Source organism: Cladophialophora carrionii, assembly GCF_000365165.1.
Source record: "Cladophialophora carrionii CBS 160.54 unplaced genomic scaffold supercont1.5, whole genome shotgun sequence".
Taxonomy (NCBI): Eukaryota; Fungi; Ascomycota; class Eurotiomycetes; order Chaetothyriales; family Herpotrichiellaceae; genus Cladophialophora; species Cladophialophora carrionii.
The window spans coordinates 1,820,066-1,837,554 of record NW_008481830.1 but is presented as its reverse complement, the minus strand read 5'-3'; the positions used below and the strand labels follow the sequence as shown (position 1 = coordinate 1,837,554).

General features: G+C 53.9%; 9 protein-coding genes across 9 annotated transcripts; 4 read left to right on the top strand and 5 right to left on the bottom strand.

Moving 5' to 3' along the window:
* Positions 1-52: 52 nt before the first annotated feature.
* On the top strand, positions 53-769 carry G647_06493 (uncharacterized protein; the record flags this gene model as incomplete). Its single annotated transcript, XM_008730813.1, has 1 exon — positions 53-769. One exon carries the CDS (start codon positions 53-55, stop codon positions 767-769), a length of 717 nt encoding a protein of 238 aa, XP_008729035.1.
* A 1,709-nt stretch (positions 770-2,478) lies between these two features.
* Positions 2,479-3,033, bottom strand: G647_06492 (uncharacterized protein; the record flags this gene model as incomplete). The annotated part of the gene is made up of 1 exon (XM_008730812.1): positions 2,479-3,033. The coding sequence occupies one exon, from the start codon at positions 3,031-3,033 to the stop codon at positions 2,479-2,481; it is 555 nt and encodes a 184-aa protein (XP_008729034.1).
* A 673-nt stretch (positions 3,034-3,706) lies between these two features.
* Positions 3,707-5,945, bottom strand: G647_06491 (uncharacterized protein; the record flags this gene model as incomplete). The annotated part of the gene is made up of 9 exons (XM_008730811.1): positions 3,707-3,834; positions 3,877-3,943; positions 4,012-4,166; positions 4,237-4,367; positions 4,426-4,565; positions 4,634-4,779; positions 4,832-5,086; positions 5,160-5,789; positions 5,849-5,945. The coding sequence occupies 9 exons, from the start codon at positions 5,943-5,945 to the stop codon at positions 3,707-3,709; spliced, it is 1,749 nt and encodes a 582-aa protein (XP_008729033.1).
* A 622-nt stretch (positions 5,946-6,567) lies between these two features.
* G647_06490 (uncharacterized protein) lies at positions 6,568-7,844 on the bottom strand (the record flags this gene model as incomplete). Its single annotated transcript, XM_008730810.1, has 2 exons — positions 6,568-7,535; positions 7,592-7,844. 2 exons carry the CDS (start codon positions 7,842-7,844, stop codon positions 6,568-6,570), a joined length of 1,221 nt encoding a protein of 406 aa, XP_008729032.1.
* Positions 7,845-8,840: 996 nt separating this feature from the next.
* Positions 8,841-9,455, bottom strand: G647_06489 (uncharacterized protein; the record flags this gene model as incomplete). Its single annotated transcript, XM_008730809.1, has 2 exons — positions 8,841-9,155; positions 9,207-9,455. 2 exons carry the CDS (start codon positions 9,453-9,455, stop codon positions 8,841-8,843), a joined length of 564 nt encoding a protein of 187 aa, XP_008729031.1.
* A 1,420-nt stretch (positions 9,456-10,875) lies between these two features.
* On the top strand, positions 10,876-11,856 carry G647_06488 (uncharacterized protein; the record flags this gene model as incomplete). The annotated part of the gene is made up of 1 exon (XM_008730808.1): positions 10,876-11,856. The coding sequence occupies one exon, from the start codon at positions 10,876-10,878 to the stop codon at positions 11,854-11,856; it is 981 nt and encodes a 326-aa protein (XP_008729030.1).
* Positions 11,857-13,466: 1,610 nt separating this feature from the next.
* G647_06487 (uncharacterized protein) lies at positions 13,467-14,191 on the top strand (the record flags this gene model as incomplete). Its single annotated transcript, XM_008730807.1, has 2 exons — positions 13,467-13,551; positions 13,644-14,191. 2 exons carry the CDS (start codon positions 13,467-13,469, stop codon positions 14,189-14,191), a joined length of 633 nt encoding a protein of 210 aa, XP_008729029.1.
* A 149-nt stretch (positions 14,192-14,340) lies between these two features.
* Positions 14,341-15,341, bottom strand: G647_06486 (50S ribosomal protein L3; the record flags this gene model as incomplete). Its single annotated transcript, XM_008730806.1, has 2 exons — positions 14,341-14,471; positions 14,528-15,341. 2 exons carry the CDS (start codon positions 15,339-15,341, stop codon positions 14,341-14,343), a joined length of 945 nt encoding a protein of 314 aa, XP_008729028.1.
* A 601-nt stretch (positions 15,342-15,942) lies between these two features.
* G647_06485 (uncharacterized protein) lies at positions 15,943-16,557 on the top strand (the record flags this gene model as incomplete). Its single annotated transcript, XM_008730805.1, has 1 exon — positions 15,943-16,557. The coding sequence occupies one exon, from the start codon at positions 15,943-15,945 to the stop codon at positions 16,555-16,557; it is 615 nt and encodes a 204-aa protein (XP_008729027.1).
* Between the last annotated feature and the right edge of the window lie 932 nt (positions 16,558-17,489).

Sequence of the window (17,489 nt, the reverse complement as noted above, 5' to 3'; positions counted from 1 at the left end):
GCTCATTCCAATCTTCTCCCTTTTCCCTGGGTGAGGCGTTTAACCCGCGACAATGGATTACCAGAATCGCGCTGGTTCAAAGTTCGGCGGTGGCGGCGTGGCATCCCACTCTGCCACCAACGCCGACCGGCGCGAACGACTGCGCAAACTCGCCCTCGAGACCATCGACCTGGACAAGGACCCCTACTTCTTCAAGAATCACGTCGGTTCCTTCGAGTGCCGGCTCTGTCTCACGGTGCATCAGAATGACGGCTCCTACCTCGCCCACACTCAAGGTCGCAAGCATCAGACGAACCTGGCCCGCCGGGCGGCCCGAGAACAGAAAGAGGCACAGAAGGATGGCAATCTCATGGGTGCGGGCATGATGGGCGTGCAGGTGCGCAAGAACATGGTCAAGATCGGCCGGCCGGGGTATAAGATCACCAAGATCCGCGATCCGCTGACTCGCCAGGTCGGCCTGCTGTTCCAACTGCTGTACCCGGAGATCACTCCCAACGTCGAACCGAAGGTCAGGTTCATGAGCGCGTTTGAGCAAAAAGTCGAGGAGCCCCCGGATCGGGATTACCAGTATTTGCTCGTGGCCGCGGAGCCGTACGAGACGTGTGGGTTCAAGTTGCAGAGTCGCGAGGTTGATCGGCGCGAGGGGAGATATTGGACTTGGTGGGACGCGGACGCGAAGGAGTTCTGGTGCCAGGTGCTGTTCAAGACGGAGCGGGATGAGCGGTATTCCAATGTGCCGGGCCTGGCGCCTGCCGGGGTGAGGAGATGAGGTGACACACTTTAAGGATGGAAGCCCATTGCAATCGGATCAGGTACCGGGTTGTGTTGGACGAGTGAGGAGAGTGGACGTTCGATGGATACCTAACTCCAGCGCCTGTGTCCATACCCCGTGCGGATTGTAGTAACTTGAATGGTGTCCGCAAACATGCACAGACTCGACGCTTCAAACTCTAGCATGGATCATCCGACGGCAACCCACGTCACGCATGGGTTACCATAACGCAACGCTGCATTCAAGACGCAAGCTACCTCTGACCACAAGACTTCGGTCGTGGCATGATGCAGATCAACGTCGCAATCAACGTCGAGCACGCGTTTCGAGCGGGAGGGCTAGCAGAAGCAAGCGAGACGCTTACGGCCTTCAGGAGTGCGCATAGACCAGCATTGCTTGCTGTACTCGGCTTCAGGGTCGCTGGACTTCCAGTCGATCTGGACGAAAGGCGGCACGGAGACACGATCCCTTATTCAGGTCATAACCGCACAGTTGGGGCAGCGTCGTGAATTGCAGATCAACTTCTAGCCCCAGCCAACATCAAGACATGGCCAGGGAAGCTGTGCTTTTTGGGGGGACGACAGCATGTCCTGAGTCGAGACACAGGCAGCAGCACGGGTTCACCTTGGTATTCTGTTCGAATGAGAATGTGCAGGGTACATACGACCTAATCGCTGTGATGACGGCGAACGAGCAGATAGATCCAAACACAGATCGTTGGAAGATGATGATCTATCCTGTCTGACATCAATTCCTCCCAGGTTTCTGCACATCTAAGAAGCGTGTAGGATCATACGACGTAATTTCAGCCGCATGAAGCAGTGTCTGTTGTATCTACTGTAGCATTCCAGCCGCTTGAAGTAGTATCTGTTGTGTCTACTATACCCTCACTCAGAGCGGAATCTGAAGTTGTAAGAGATGGACTCGATGATGGAGGCTTTCATTGGCTCAACGCAATTGTGATGGCCAGGCCCGGATCCTCGTATCCTTTTTGCTCGTGTGACTGGGACTGCTATTGTCAGGTACGGATCACCGCTCGAAGTCCCTGCGAGGCTGGATGAACCCACGAATAATTCCCACAAAGCGTTGCCGGACTTCCCTTTCCCTAGAAGGGCAGCATGCTACACTAATGCATCTTGCATATGTGCTTGCAATGCTGCGAGTAAGTCGGGGGTAAACCCCATTGTGGATCAGGAGGATGCCAATGTTGAGGGAACGTGACAGCTGAAAGTAGCCAGGGTCCGCTTCGGATTCGCGCTTCGTGATTTGAGGAGCATGCTGTGCAGCTGTGCAGTTTTGGCGTTGTTTTGCACCATACTCTTACACGAGCCAAGTTAGTGTACTCGGTGAGGTGTGCGCATGGCGATTGTAGGCGACATGTAGGGTGAAAGACACATGAGTAGGCCGCAATCAGCCTTCGGACTGTTGTACATATGTAGGACGCATGGAGGCCAGCCTTTGTAGGGGCCTAGAATAATAAGACCTCTCAAGCTAGAAGTCATTAAGAGGATCGCTCCGTCTTGTGCGTTGTAATCCTGGGTATGTATGCCGTGTGTCATGAATGTCGTAAATGCCGTGGGCACTTTTGGCGATGCATTCCGAAAAGGCAGATTCGTGGTCTTCACTTTCGGAGTCCAGCTTGGTCTCACCACGCTTTCACTCTTCCGTGCTTCCCTCGGTATTTTCACATCATGGGTCCCTGGTATCTATACGCCGGCCCTCTGCGCCTTGCCTTGCATCATGACATCTCCATACTCCTTGAGGCTGACGTCCCGATCGACAATATTGTCCCAAGCACGGTGCATGTCTTCCTGCGCCTTCTTGTTCTTCCACCCCCCACCAGGCTGATTAGCAATGTCCTTCTCATTAGCAGCTAATGCGGGGAAGGCTGCCGTGTCCCCTGCTCCCCCCGACTTAGGTTGCGTGCTCGTGTTCGCGTTCGCGTTCGCGAGCCTAGCCGAGCTACGTACTGCCGTGCCGTTCGCCATTGCCGCTGAGGTGGGTGCAGGATCTGGAAGTAGAGCGGCAGTGTATTCGGCTTGGGTGGGTTGGATTCGAGGCGGTGAGAGTTCCCCTGGAGCGGCAGCGTTGAGGTGGTCGTTTGCGGGCGTTACAGCACGGTTGGAATCTCCCGGGCGAAGATGAGGATGTGCGGGCTGCATTTCACGATCAAAGACCTCGTCATCGGCGACAGTGGTGTCCTGGAGTTGAGAGGGTGTGGAGGAGGTTGAGGTCGTCATGGTTTCGTCTGCGTCGTCCATGGCGAGCGCGGCGAAGTGAAGTCCAGAGCTGATAAGGTGTCGTCGGGTCAGGTGAATTGTGCTGCGACAGAAGAAGTGAAAAGAGTCATGTACTGTGACGACTGTCGTGCCGGGTGAAATCGAAATGAGGTGACAACAAGTTGGATGCCACTTGATGCTTGATGCGGAGAAGCAATAATTAATTAGTCACGTAATGCTCACCCGGGTGACCCCGCGACGTCTCCTCAGCCTTGCTGAGTCACCCAGCCTCGCCCTGGCACGACCCGGATCTGCTATAGGAGCTATGAGTAGGCTGCAGGTACGATAATACATGGCGCCTCTCAAGCAGGATGGAGAATATCCTGCCGAGATATGGAACGCTGCTACAGTGAAACGGAGTACTGTAGAGAATGTGGCCACCTATGATCAAGGTTATCTTCGAGACATCTACGAAGTCTCTCATTCTACCTCTCAAGTTGTTTCAACCCCGTACACTTCCATCTGCATGGTTGTTTCGGTATTCAATGTCGAGAATCTCGGTGAATATCTCCCTCTATGTCAGTATTTTGTATGTAAGTCCCCCTCCATCAATCAACTGGTGCTGTCACTCTGGATATCAATAGCGCGGACGATCATGCAGGTACGCGAGCGTGGCATTGGAGACTGCCGAATTTCTTGTTGACTTGTTCTGCAACTACTGCTGCGGCTTCCCGTAGTCAACCGTTTGCTTTGCAAGAGGCAAAACTATCAAGTCGATCCGTCTCTTGGGTTTTTCAAGGATGACGTCTTCGTAGTTGAGGCCTTCTGTAAGCTTGATCTTTGCTAGGGTGTCGACACCTGGGGAGTCCTCTCTCTTTCACTTACCCAAGACCTTGCCGCACTGCTTGGCCTTCACGAAACTCGCTCCCTCACCCTCATAGGAAGCCCACCCCTGATTCCCTGCAGGAGAATCACACATCAGTATCCATGTTTATGAGGGAGGAAGTACCAATATCGCACCATGTTCATGGCAGCAAGCGGTTCATACACCCTGCTGTCGTCTGCTAAGCTGATGTCGAATCGCTGTAGGATGGCAGTGCTGGTTGCGATGCCCTCGTAGGTGGCGAGAGCGCGCCCGAGACAGCTGCGCGGCCCAGCATTCCATGAATGGTATTCTGGACACCCCGGGGTGAGTTATCTTGAACTCAGAGTTCTCCCCCTCTCGGGGGACGAGCCTGGGCTTACTGAAAGGGCTATAGGAGATGCTCTCTCCATTCTCTGTGAACCATCGGTACGGATTGAAGACAGTGGCGTCCTCCCCCCAGACCTCAGGCATCCGCGAGAGGACGTAGTTCTGATAGCTAACAACGTCGCCCCTGGTTTGGGTCAGTCACGACTGGCTCGATGGTAGTCACGGGGAAACATCAAGCCTACCTCCTGATGCGACGACGAGGCATGTTGAGCTCCGGCACCGCTGGAAGAACGTCATCCTGTGCTGCCTCCATTTGACCGGCTGGAGAGACGGTGTTCAGGCGCGCGGTCTCGTCCCACATTGCATTTGCAAATCGCATTTTCTTCGCGACCCAGTGTCAGCGTAGCGGACCTAGGGGCGGCCACTCAGACCGAGGATTGGTGGACGTACCGCCGTGTCACCATACCCGAGATAACCAGTAGTGAAGCCCAGCTCCTTGGCTTCAGCTCGAATCTTGTGTGCAGCGTCTAGGTGCTTGTTATCCTTGTGATGAATTTCCTTCATGAGCCATGAGATGCTATACGCGGTTGTATCGCCTTCGTAGGTGGCAGTTAGTGGCTGGGCCAAGTTTGAGAGTTCACGACTCACGACCAGCTACGAGGATTCCAAACACCATGCCACCCAGCGTGTGCGGATCGTCTGTCGATTGCATGAAAAGGTCCAGAAGGTCCACGCCGTCGTCCGGGCTGGGCTTATAGCCATTCTTGATCATGTCAAGCCGCTTCTTGATGAGACCATCGATTTGCCCGTAGAAAAGGGCCACAGCTCTCCTGCTAGTCTTGTCCTCGCCGGATAACTTCTCGGTGAGTCTCCAGAGAGGGTCACGTCTCCGTCGATCAAACACTGTAACAAGAGCACAAACACATCAGACAAGACTGCACAGAGGGCTTGTGCAATGTCAGTGGGGAAAACACACGATACAGAGCCTCGTCCAACGCTTCGACGTATTCTGGTGTCTTCTCAAGACTCTTGGGATCGTCAGACATGATGTCCAGCGCGAGCTCGTCCTCGTGGAAGGCGATCCGGAGGAAGAGACAGAACATGAAGCGACTCATCAAGCTCTGCAAGTCAAACGTCTTCTGCTCCTTGGCCAGGTTCGACAGCAGACGCATCAAAATGTCAAGCCAGTGGTGCAGGGACCGCGTGATGTGAGTTTCAAAGTTCCGCTTGCTGAACGCTCGAGTCGCCGCCTTGCGCTGTAAGTGCCATTCGGCGCCATCGGCGACGAAGATACCTCTTCTGTGCAGTTCGCCAAAGACGTTCCGTGTGAATGCGCCGCGTATGTAGTTCTTACTGTTGTGCTTCTGGATGTGCTCGAGATATACGGGATGGTTGATGACATGCAGACGGAAGAAGGGAACTGTCATCTCGTAAGCAGGCCCGTAGCGTTCATACAAGGAGTACCAGGCTTTGCAGCTGGCAGCGCCGTTGGTTTGAAGCTCGCCAAGGTTGCCAACGAATGGTTTCCCCTCGGGTCCGCCAATCCAGGCTGAGTTGGCAGACCGCGACGTCCAGAAGCCTCTGTTGCGGTACGTCCAGCAGAGCCCTGCGATGACACTCAACGCCCGTCGCCGTGGTATAGTACTCACTGAACGCGGTGCTTACCTGCAAGCGCGAACAACAGAGCCAACGCGGCATATACAACCGCAGCGCTCATGGAGATGTTCAAGGTTGATGGCGGCTGCTTGAGGTGCCCGTCCATGGTGTTCGACTCGAATCAGTCAATGTCATGGAGTTGTCAGAGATGAGAACGGTGGTATTGTGCCAGCCGCGAAATACGACTAATCTCAACCCTACCCTCTGGTTTTTGAGGGGCGAGACCAGTGTCTGCTATCTTCGTTGATAGGGATGAGTCGTCAAGCAACACGTACCTCCCCAAAGGCAAAGATGTTCCAAAGATGAAATGCATTGAATACCGTTTGCAGATCCCTGAAGCCAGAGCGGGCTTAGCCCGGCGTTTGTGCCGGATACCAATGGTCGCTTTCTCAAACCCCGAGCAGGGTCACAACGTACGAACAGGCCCCAGCGGGATGGAAGGTCCGAGGCTGCCGAGCAGAGAGCAGCAGGTCCAATTAGCATAGAGATGGTTTCGCCGCGTTGGCGACAACCAGACCTTCTGCCGTATATATATACATGTCGGTCAAGTATTGTATCCACCGTCCTGATTGCAGGGCTCACTCCTAGCGTAGCCTTTGTATGTACTTCTCAGAGCCCCCTTATATATGCTCCCGCCCATGCTCCCATTCGCCTGTAATAGCGCGGTTCGTGTTGCTCCAGAAGGTGATCTGTACACGTATATATTGCACTGCGAAAAGATGCCGGTGCTAGCTAGAAGTTTGCAGGTACTCTTTCCCTGCGCCACTATTCAGCACCTTCAACGACGACCCTTTCCACCCAGGACCGATTTGGCGGTTCGCTTCATGTGCTAGCGTGTTGGGCGCTCCCTGCTCACCCGTAAAACTCTCACTTCCCGGTAGCTCGGCGATGGGAGCGGGCTCTTGCTTCCTGATCGGCTGGCTTCCCTCGAGCTCGTTCCTCAGCGCCCAAGGATAGGCAGGCCGCCCGTCAGCCTCGGATACCATCTGTCCGTTCGCATCGTAGACCGGATGCACGGTCGACGTTGTAGACATGGGAGGTTCGTCTGACGGACGCGGCTTCGCGGGTTTTGTACCAGTGTCGTAGTCGTTGGTCTCAACCATTGTCTGCGAGGGCTGTTGGGACTTTCGACGCTTACGGCGCCGCAGAAAGAGAGCTAATAAAATGCCGAGAAGAATCAGTGCGCCGACGCCCACCCCAACGCCGATGCCCACTTTGGCTCCAGAGCTGAGCCCTGACTGAATGGCACCGCTATTTGCTCCGCCTGCTGTGTCAGTTGGAGAGGATGTCGAGGCCGCAGTGGTGACTGTAAATGTTGTGCCGCTTGACGTGATGACCGTGACGGAGCTACTGCCAGACACTGTAGAAGCCCCTCCCGTGGAAGTTACGACAGAGGAGCTATCGCCAGCGCTGGTGGTGGTAAGGCCAGAGCTCTGCGACGATGCCGCCGACCCAGACGTTAGGGAAGAGCTGGGGAAATGGCCGACGAAGAATTGTATGCTCTGTCCGGTGCTCTGCGGTAGCGAGCAAACACTCGTGAGGGTGTTCGAATCGCTGAACGCCACGGTGGCGGACGCCGCATCGGTGCAGCTGCAGAACGATCCCGCCTGGAGCGTGGAAGGATTTCCTTCCTGGGAACAGATGGCCCATTCACCGTTGCTGTTGTCGCAAAGAGTGAGGGCGACCCATGGCTGATCTAAGAAGTGTCAGTCAAAATGACCCAAAGGCTTTGACTTATGGGCACTCGCTCACCGAGTTCCTTGTCAGGACAAGTCGCAGCCTCGTAATCTGGATCGGTGCACCCAGCCCAATACGTCAAATAGCTTCCATAACCATCACCGTGAACCCCGAAGCAAGCGTTGTCAGCTAGACAATTGTCGCCCGCTCCACAACAGGTCTGATGACCAAAAGCATCGTTGCCGCATGGGATAAAGCTCCCGTCCAACCTTTCCCCTCGCGCAGTATAGCACGTCCCATTGCTAATGTAGGGGTTCGGGTCGCTCATCGTGTTGAGCGCATTCTAGCGGCTCTGCGATACATGGTCTGACAAGCAGACCGTGCCTAGACGACAGAGAGGCGGATATATTGTCTTCGCCACCGCCAGAACTGCGACGCTGTGACGTCTTGGGCACAGGGATCATGGCTGCGACGTTTCCTTACATCATAGGGAGAAAACGAAGATCGTGGTGAATCGACCTTCCTCGCCAATCGCTTATTTCATGGCCGCGAAACTTGGTTCTTAACGCCTCGGCAGATCGCGTTGAGACTCCCGTCTTGCGCTGCGACGTGATATCGAACATTTTCATCAAGGGGGAAGATATTAACCCCAAAGGCTGGCATGGACCCAGCAGCACAAAATCCTGCGACATTTCTGAAAAAGAGACATGGCAAACCACATGAAGAGGTTTGAACAAAAGGTAGAATGAGGCCGCCAAGCTTACGGAGCGGCATTCTGCCGCCTGGTGAACGTCCTCCTGGCCGTGCTGCTTGGCCGTACCAACCGAGTGCAACATTTTTGAGGGAAGAAAATCAGTAGACCAAAGGACGGTTATGCTTTACTATGGTACGGAGCGGATGATGAACGTCTGTTGACGGAGAAGGCTAGATGGCGGGATGCTGTTGAAGTCTTAGACATGCCCGCAACAAAACTCAGCCTGGCAAGCTCGTGGTGTCAGATACAGTCAAGCTCACTATACTTCAAGCAGACCGTGACACTACCTCTAACCACCCCCGACTGGCCCTTAGTTCATTTGCACCATGCACACACGAGATCGAGGGCAGAATCGAAGACGAACCTTTACAATTCATTCCAGTATCACGTGTTACCACTGAACATTATACGGTACAAGTCCACTATCAACACTGGTTGGCACAACTCAGCCTCACCCCGCTCCGTCCAGAGAAAGTAATGCTTCTTTTTAGAAAACCATCAACCGCCCAGAATCGCTCCCTCAGGCCCTCAACAGCTTCACGCCATCTAGAATCCCTCGTTGTGAAGCGTTCACGCGTTCACACCTGCAATGGGACCATTGAAGCCCGAGACGTTAAAGCCAAGGTCAACGTAGTAGAAGACGCTGAACTCAACAGCGACGTGTTCGATGAGGCCCTTGTCGTTGATGTCGAAGATGTTCATTCCCTGGACGGCCTGTGGCGGCTGGGGGGCGTTGAAGTTGCCCGGGTTATCGAACTTCCAGTACCAGAGGATCTGGTTGCAGTTGAACGGGACGAGCTGAAGATCGGTAATACCGAAGATAGGTGGCTGGGCCAGCACCACGTTGATGTAGCCAGCCTTGGACGGGAAGGTGAGGTCGCCCGGCTAATGCGTCTTGGTCAGTTACCGAGACTTGCAGTAAGTGAAGAAACCTACCTTGAGGCCAAGGAACCCATTGATCGAGTCAGACTGCTCGGTGAAATCGGAAGCAAGGATCTTCTGGGCTGTGGCATTGGCTTGTTGGATTTGATTTGGGTCGGCGTGCGCCAGGAAGAAGGCATAGTCGTGGACGATCTTTGTGGCCTGGTCTTGGGTAACACACTTCCCGCCATTACCTCCATTGCCCCCGTTACCATAGCCGCCGCCCCAGGACGAAGAAGGTGCAGCCGCCGCGACACACGCCATGGCGAGAGAAGAAATAACGCTGAGTGTCTTCATGATGGTACTCTTGGCGAAGCGAATTGAGCTGGAGAGAAGAAGGTGGGTAATGAACGACTGAAGGAAACGATTAGGATACTAGCAAATGCTGAAGTGGTTGACGAGTGTTTAGCACTGAGACGCAGAGGTGGGAGCGGCCTTTATACACGACTTTCAATGTTCATCGTGGGCAACACACGGGACCCATAAGGGATGAGAGGATCCGAGATCCTTCACCGCGCGCTGTTGCGCCTGAGTCTATCCGGCAGCACGGTAGATGGCGACTGGTAAGGAGGCTCCAACCCGAACACAACAAATTGCACGTTGCTTGGACCTCGTATCGTCTCTAATGAAATGCGAGCTGCACTTCCCTGATCGGACGGGAGTTGTCCTCTTCTGTAAGTGACGAGGCCCTGTCAGCGCTACGGCAGCCTCGTGTTGAATAATACGTGTTGATCTTCCTTACGGGAAAGTCCCTTGGCGGTATTTCTCCGAACCTTCATCCATAGGATCAGGGAGAGATAGAGCCCGGTCGACCTTGCCCTTTGTGTCACTCGAATACGTAAGGCTGGGAGGGTAAATCGATGCATCCAGTTTATCGTGCAGCCCTGCTAAAAATAAAAGATCAGCTCTGGCTTGAGCCTAGATGCCGATTAGCAGACGAGGTGCAGTGGACCGAGTCGGTGCTCTGAGAGATCCTGTAACATGCAAAGCCCAAGATGGGGAGAGCCCCCATAATGACACGTAAGCTATGGACATCATAAGCCATGTACAGATACAGAAGGTCGAGGTCGAGTGAGGTGACTGACGCCGTGATCCGAGGTTTTCAGCAGATTAAAAATGGGTGGCCGTGTTGTCCTGCCGCGGGAATCGGCCGACCATGAGCCATGGAGGCAACCAGGTGAAAAGGAACTTGAACTGAACTGAGATCCCTTGAAGCTGTGATCGCCGCATGAAACATTGCCTGGCGTCCGTGTCAGATCTGATGCCCTCGGGTTGATTATCCAATTTCCACGGTGAAATTCAGGAGAATGATCCTCGTATTGCACATCTGCAGGAGCCTCATCTAGCTATAGGTACGCAACGTGGATTGCAACATACAGACGGCCGCCACCGTAGTGTGTAGAAAAGTAATATTGCCTAGGTGAACAGGAGGGGCTGAAACGGTGAGTTCTCAAGTGAATGACAAGTGAGGGAAAGGTGAAAAAGGCGTGATTCACTCTACTGGGTAGGGCTCGCGTGGCTTGACAAGCCCGAAGCTCCGCATTTCAGCCTTGCGCCTTTTCAGGTGCCTCCGCAATACCACGAACTGCATACAGTTGGGCATCCCTGTCATGTCAGCACAGGGTGGCGCCTCACAGTAGCCTTCTTTGGCCATCCTCCGTTCCTATCATCGACCCACGACAACATGACCGTCCAATCTCCCCATGGTGCCGCGGCCAACAGCAACACGGACGACAAGGCCCTGGCTTCTTCAGCTCTTCGACAAAGCAAGCTATCATGGAGTTCAGATGGGAGACTGAGCGCGCAACCGCCGGCCAGCCCGACGTCGGAAGACAGGGATGAACTGGTGAAAGTTGCAAAAGAAACAATCTCGGTCCTGCCCGGTCTCCTCCTTACCAGACCAGACGCAAAGCCAGATGGCTACCTCTACGACAAGGAGCGAGTCGCACCGCTTGATCAAGGCTTCTGTCCAAGGCTACCAAAGACAAAGGTCCGAGTGATTAGCAGCGATACCATTGACGCTGCACTCCAACTCAGACGTGCTCCTTCTGACAAGCCGATCTGTATCCTCAACATGGCGAACGCAATTCACGCTGGAGGTGGTTTCAGAACCGGCGCCCTTGCCCAGGAGGAAGCCCTCTGCTACCGCACTTCATTGCACTTCACCCTCAAGCTCCGCTTCTACCCTCTCCCAGACAAAGCAGCCATTTACTCGCCCAACGTCCTCGTGATCAGAGACAGCCTTGCCAACGGCCACAGATTGCTCGACTGTCGAGATCCTAGCAAGTTGCCGGTCATAAGTGTCGTCAGCGCGGCTGCCATCTACCAACCCTCGGTCGGTTGTAAGTTGTGTCAACCCAGGGAGCTGTCACATAACTTCTACGCTAGAGGTGAGGACCGTAATCTTATGAGGGAGAAGATCCGAGTCATCCTCCGGACAGCCATCATGAACAAACATCGCAAGATTGTGCTGGGCGCCTTCGGGTGTGGGGCATTCCGAAATCCTCCCAAGGAAGTCGCTGGTCTTTTTGCAGAGGTTCTTCAAGAGCCAGAGTTCTCGGGCGGTTGGTGGGAGGATGTCGTCTTCGCCGTGCTCAACCAAGGTTCTGCTGGGAAAATGAACTTCAATTGGTTTGAGCGGGAGTTGGCTGGATTGATGGTGTGATAGCCAGAGGCACTCGCGATATATGTGCCCCGAAGTTCATCTTTCACCAGAGGTCCCATCGTTGTCAGCAGGTGCCTCCGCATAGTCACGATCACTCCTTGGTCGATGCACCTCCGCAAAGGGTTTATGGTAGGGCATCCGCCAGCCAGGACCGAGGAAGGCTATAGGCACGATGATCAGTGCACTCAGGAGGACCGTGTCTGCCAGGACTTCTTTCACGAAGCTGCTTTTGAAGATTTTCTTCATCGTCGCTCCACCTTCTGACACCTTTTCCTGTGAACGCAGTGACTCAACTTCACCACGCTTCAACTTGTTGACCGACCTGCACAGATCATATTGCAGCAGCCCTAGTACCTAGGTAGTAGGTAGCTGGTGCCTAGAGTCGACCGGTTCAATGATGTCACCACTTTAGATTATGCATCAACCCCGAGTTACCATCGGCAGCATTAGTGGTATCACGATCCTGTCCATCAGCCAGCTAAGCTTCCCAGTGTAATAACACCCTTGGTTTGAACAATTCCGCAGAACCGCCACCAACGCTGCAAGAAGCACAACAATGACACGGAGAGTGTGTTGCGTTGCTATGGAGCACAGATTCTACGAATCTCCAAGTCTCCAAACCCAAGCTGTATATTAGGCTGCTCAGTTTTCAAAAACTTGTTGATCAGTGATTTCACAAGCTTCAGTACTTGATCTGAAGCTGTTGGCAGAGAAAGCAATCCAGGTCCTGTAGTACGCGTATCGAACGTATTCAGCTCGTTCAATACCTCTCGGCTTTCTCCCCAATAGAGGCTACCAGCACTGAAAGGTTCGTCTGGGTTTCTTGCTGGCCTAAGGGGCTCTGACGAGCCTTGAAGTGATTCGAACCCACCTCGCTCAGGTACCCGTTGTCACTATCACATCCTGCCGTAGCTACGTAAATGAAAGGTCCATGTGCTTTTCTCAAGCGTCTAGTTCGCCGTCGAGGAGGCACTCCTTGGATGGCCATATACGAACATGTCCTTACACACCCAGCTTCTTTAACTGATATAGGGCCCATACGTGAAAGCTCGCAAAGACAATCTGCTGCTCCTGGAGACCTCATTTGAATGTGGTGGCAGATAGGTGGCAGAGGACCTGGAGGAGGTTTCGGTCAGACAGAGGACATTTCCGGAGTGCCTGTGTCGTCTGGGGCACTATCCCGGCAATCTCCCGAGACAGGACGGCCGTAACTTCTGCGTTCAGCGCAAGTCATTCTCATGAGGATATCCTGCTTGAAATCGACAGCAGGAGGATCCAGTGCTCGGCCTTGGAAAACACATGTGGGCAGGTCAGGAACAAAGGCCACAATTTAGAAGACAGAATTTAGCGTCTTGGCGAGGAATCGGAGGCACCATCTTCCGTACCGGTAGGCTCGCATGACCTGGTGGACAAAGGTTGAGGACATTCGCTGCTTGATGCCTGGAAGACTTTGATCTGGACAAGTTGCCTCACGGACCGAAGCTCATGGAGTGTTTGCAATCTTTTAGAGGCACAACCTTCGGACGCCGTCGAGCTGCATTTCTGACGCACGAGTAAGCCCTGCCTTGAAACGGATGGATTTCTCTCAGACTTCTCGACCCCATGTCAACATGGACTCTACAAGGCTTAGGAAAGCCTTCAAGTACCCCTCTGATGACGACGGAGACGGGTCGCAGGAGGCCATGGACGAAGAAGGTATGTGAGCGTATATGCTCTTGTGCTTTGGGCCTGCTACTACTGTTTTTCAAACCATTACAACGAGTTGATTGACGCTAACTGATCGATAGAACAAGAGCTTCTTTTACAAAACCTTCAGGCATCAGAGACGTCGACAAATGAGATCTACACCACGGTGTTCACATGTCTTCCGCTCGTCATCCTCCTGCCGTTTCTATGGTATCTATCCAAATCAACCTCAGGAACAATGGTTCTCCTATGTCTGTTGGGCATCACCTCGCTCATCTCCAGTGCCTACATAATGTACATGGTACCTGTTTCGACACCCCTAGGGTCTTTGTCCAACCTTCCACGAATCGCGTCATCTGCTCGGCAGCGACGGAATTACAGCGGTTCTCAGACACCCTTCCTCTTGACTTCTGATCAAAGCCCCATCAACCAGTACTTACCCTACCTCAACGCATTCATCTGCGCATTGTTGTTCCTTGCTTCTTGGGGTTATTGGTCGCGGAGTGATGTGCCAGAGGGTCTGTGGCTGTTTCTACTGCTTCCGGGTGTTATTTTTGGGATGGTCTTCATGGCGAAGCGGAGTATGGCGGAGATTGAGACCGGGTTGAGCGAGCTGCGTGGGATGCGATATCAATACAAAGGGGCGTGATTAGGGCTTGCTAGAAGCAGTGGCTGGAGTATGGGAAGGTGTAACACCCCCGAACCAGATGACAGTAGTCAATGGCCAAGGAATTGTCCCGCTAACAGATGTCTGCGATATGGTGTGTTGGTACAGATGCGCGCACTGAGACACCACTATCACGCCGGAATCTTTTCCGCCGCTTTGGTTTCAGGCACGCGCGAGCTCGGGAGGGGAGGAGGTTCAATCCAGGGCTTTTTCAGGGCGTCCTGGATGACGACCAGACATCCCTTTGGACCACTGACGGCGCCTAGGAAGACTTATTAGCATTGCCAAAGCCCCTGCACGGACGAACTTGACACTCACCATGAACCACCACAATTCCGTTTTCCGCATCCGATTGTAAAACTTTCAGGCTCTGGACTGTATTTCTCTGGCCACCCATATTTCCGGCCATCTTTTTGCCTGGATACACACGACTACCACCGCCTTGACTGGGACCGACTGATCCGTGCGATCTGTGACTGAGCGAATGACCGTGACTTCGTGGTTGACCGCCAAACCCCCATCTCTTCATTGGGCCTGCGAAGCCTTTGCCTTTGCAATTCGACCGCGTGTCCACGTACTGGCCCACAGCAAACCAGTCCGCTCGGATCTCTTCGCCCACAGGTAATAGGCCCTCTGCTCCGCGAACACGGAATTCCTTTTGATACCTCTTCGGACTTACTCCCTGAACGGAGTAATGCCCCAGCAGGGGTTTTGTGAGATTCTTCGGGTTTATCGTGCCGCTGCCGACACAGACGGCATAATAGCCGTGCCTCTTTCGTGTTTTGTGACTGACAACTTGATTCCGATCTAGCTGTAGCACTGTGCAGGCTATTCTCGTTCCGGATTCGACATCGTAGACCGCGGTCATACCCTTCTTGATCGCAAGTGCTCCTGTTCGTAAGGGAAGCGCGTCCGCTATGAGTTTCCGCTGGAAGGCAGCAGCGGGGGTAGCGTGTAGAGGCTCGATGCCTGGGACGACGTTGTACGGGTTTGGCGTTGGGTTTCTGTCTATTGAACGGATGCCCATGCACCGTTTCTGAGCGGTGTTGATTGACTTTCGGATTACTGAGCGAGGGAGGAGGAATGGAGGAGGCAAGGGGATGGCGACGAGCCTACAGGCTGTCGGTGGCATATTGGCGGAGGCGCAGGGGTGTGATGGAGAGCCAGATTTGAACCGCGTCGTTCTTCAATTGTCGAAATCTCGAAATCTGAAGCTCGATTCAGCAGCAAGCCAATCCTCCAACATTATTGGCTGTTTGTTTCGGCCAATCACAGTATCTGCTGTGCAGACCCACAACGGCTCACCCTTTCCACGACTTCGTGTTCACTTTCTTCGCAGGCTATCATCGTTACCAACAAATGATCTGCGCCCGCGCCAGCTTCTAAGAAATGCTATGGTTGGCTCGCGTGTGTAGCTTACACACTGGCGTGGGCCATGACTCTTCCGACCTCGTGTTCGGGCCCTGCGTCGAACGACGCACCCCAGGAACAAGTTGCGGGGTTGAGCTTTGTTTCCTCATCCAAGGCTTTGATTGAGCCTTGGTGAGTCCATGTGATATGCGTCCCCTCATTTCTTGGGCTTGGAAGGGTGGAAGGCACCGCAATGACTCTAAAGAGGGGTGGCCGCACTCTGATATGCTTTGGTCTTCACCTCTCGCCAAACTACCTTCTTCCAGGACAACTGTGAAAGCATCGTTTCGAAGGCTTCAAGTCACAGACGAGACAGGACCATCATGCAGCGACGCCCGTCCCTCGTCCCTGATCTCTTTCACATCAAGCGGACTACCGTGAAGGCTGGGTCTCTACCTTCGATTCTTACTGAGATCTGTGGCACCTACACCGACCTCGACTCCGCTCAAAAGGCCGCACTTCATCGGCTCGATGACGAAGGAATCTCTCGAACTTCACTGAGCGAGTACGTGCAGAATGACCTGACAAACCCCTCCTCGGACTGGAAGCATGGAGAAAACGTCGTCGTTCACGCCTCTAAAGGCGACGAGATTCATGACGTCGAAATCGAGACCACTCCCAACACCTTAGGCGTTCGCTCGAAACCAGGCGATGGCAGGGTCACGGACAATTTGTTCTATGTTCTTCGCACAGTCCAGTCCGCGGATGGAGCAACGCATACCGAGATACGAGGGATCCATCTGTCTCGGCAATCGGCTGTCACTGCTGCCAGATATGAGTTGGTAAGTGGTGACCGTAAGCAGGACTGGTACAGCCACTTCAAGGAAGAAGTGGGGGTCGGTCATCGGGAAGAGGACTTTGAAGGACAGCAACTTGTGGTGACTGCCACAGGACAGGATGGGAAGACATACATCGTCACTGTTGTTCATGAAAGTTGAAGTACAGAAGGCGGGAATGTCAGCGAGGGGAACCGGAGAGGAGATGACGCCTCGATGTATCTCGTGGACTTACAGAATGACTCATCAGGTAATGTATCTGTTCTATCAGTGAGTCCCGTCATTCCCTGATTTCATTACCTGTGTGAAGAAATTCGCTGCTTGCGAGGGATTCTTCGTCGTGATGTGGCAGGTTAGGCCATCCTTGTGACAGACGATTCCAGGCCTGACTCACCGATGGTAATGGGCCAGTTAATCTGCGTTCGATATGACTGTCCGGGGGCGCTTCTCGAAAGGACAAATACCTCCTTTGCCCTCTGCTCATCTGGCTTCTCGGTTTCTTCCCTCATCCCGCATCTGACTCGTTGGTGCTTGCGGACTTCGCTCTCTATATATATCCTATACCCACTCCAGTATGTCCTGATGCACACAACTCCTTCCTGAGTCCATTCGCGTTGCATCCACCCAGCAAAGTGTATGACCTGCCCTTTTGCACCTCCATCTTCGGTTTCTCATTCTGTCACTCACACTACTCACGTGCGATGCGTTACAGACCAGCCCGACGACACGCGTGACTCCGCCACCCCGAATCGCAACCGAATCAAGCGCGGCAGTCGGTCGATGCAAGCTCTAACCAGTCAGGGTGGCGTTCTAGCAGCAACCCGAGTCCACTACGAGTGCCCTGCGGGTCACAACAGTTGCCGCCACTGCCAGGAGGGTAAACGCGCAACTGCAGAGTGAGGTCGCGCGGCAGGTTCGCACCTGATCGTTGCTGTGTCGCATGCTGGTGTCACATACCTGGGCTGTCAGCAAGCAGTATGCCGCTGCTGCGGCACATCAGAAGTCATCTACATCTGCACGAGACATAGAGATCAAGCAGACACGACCTTCAGGGCCCGATCCCGTACTGCTTCGGCAGGGCACCGTTGGGCAGA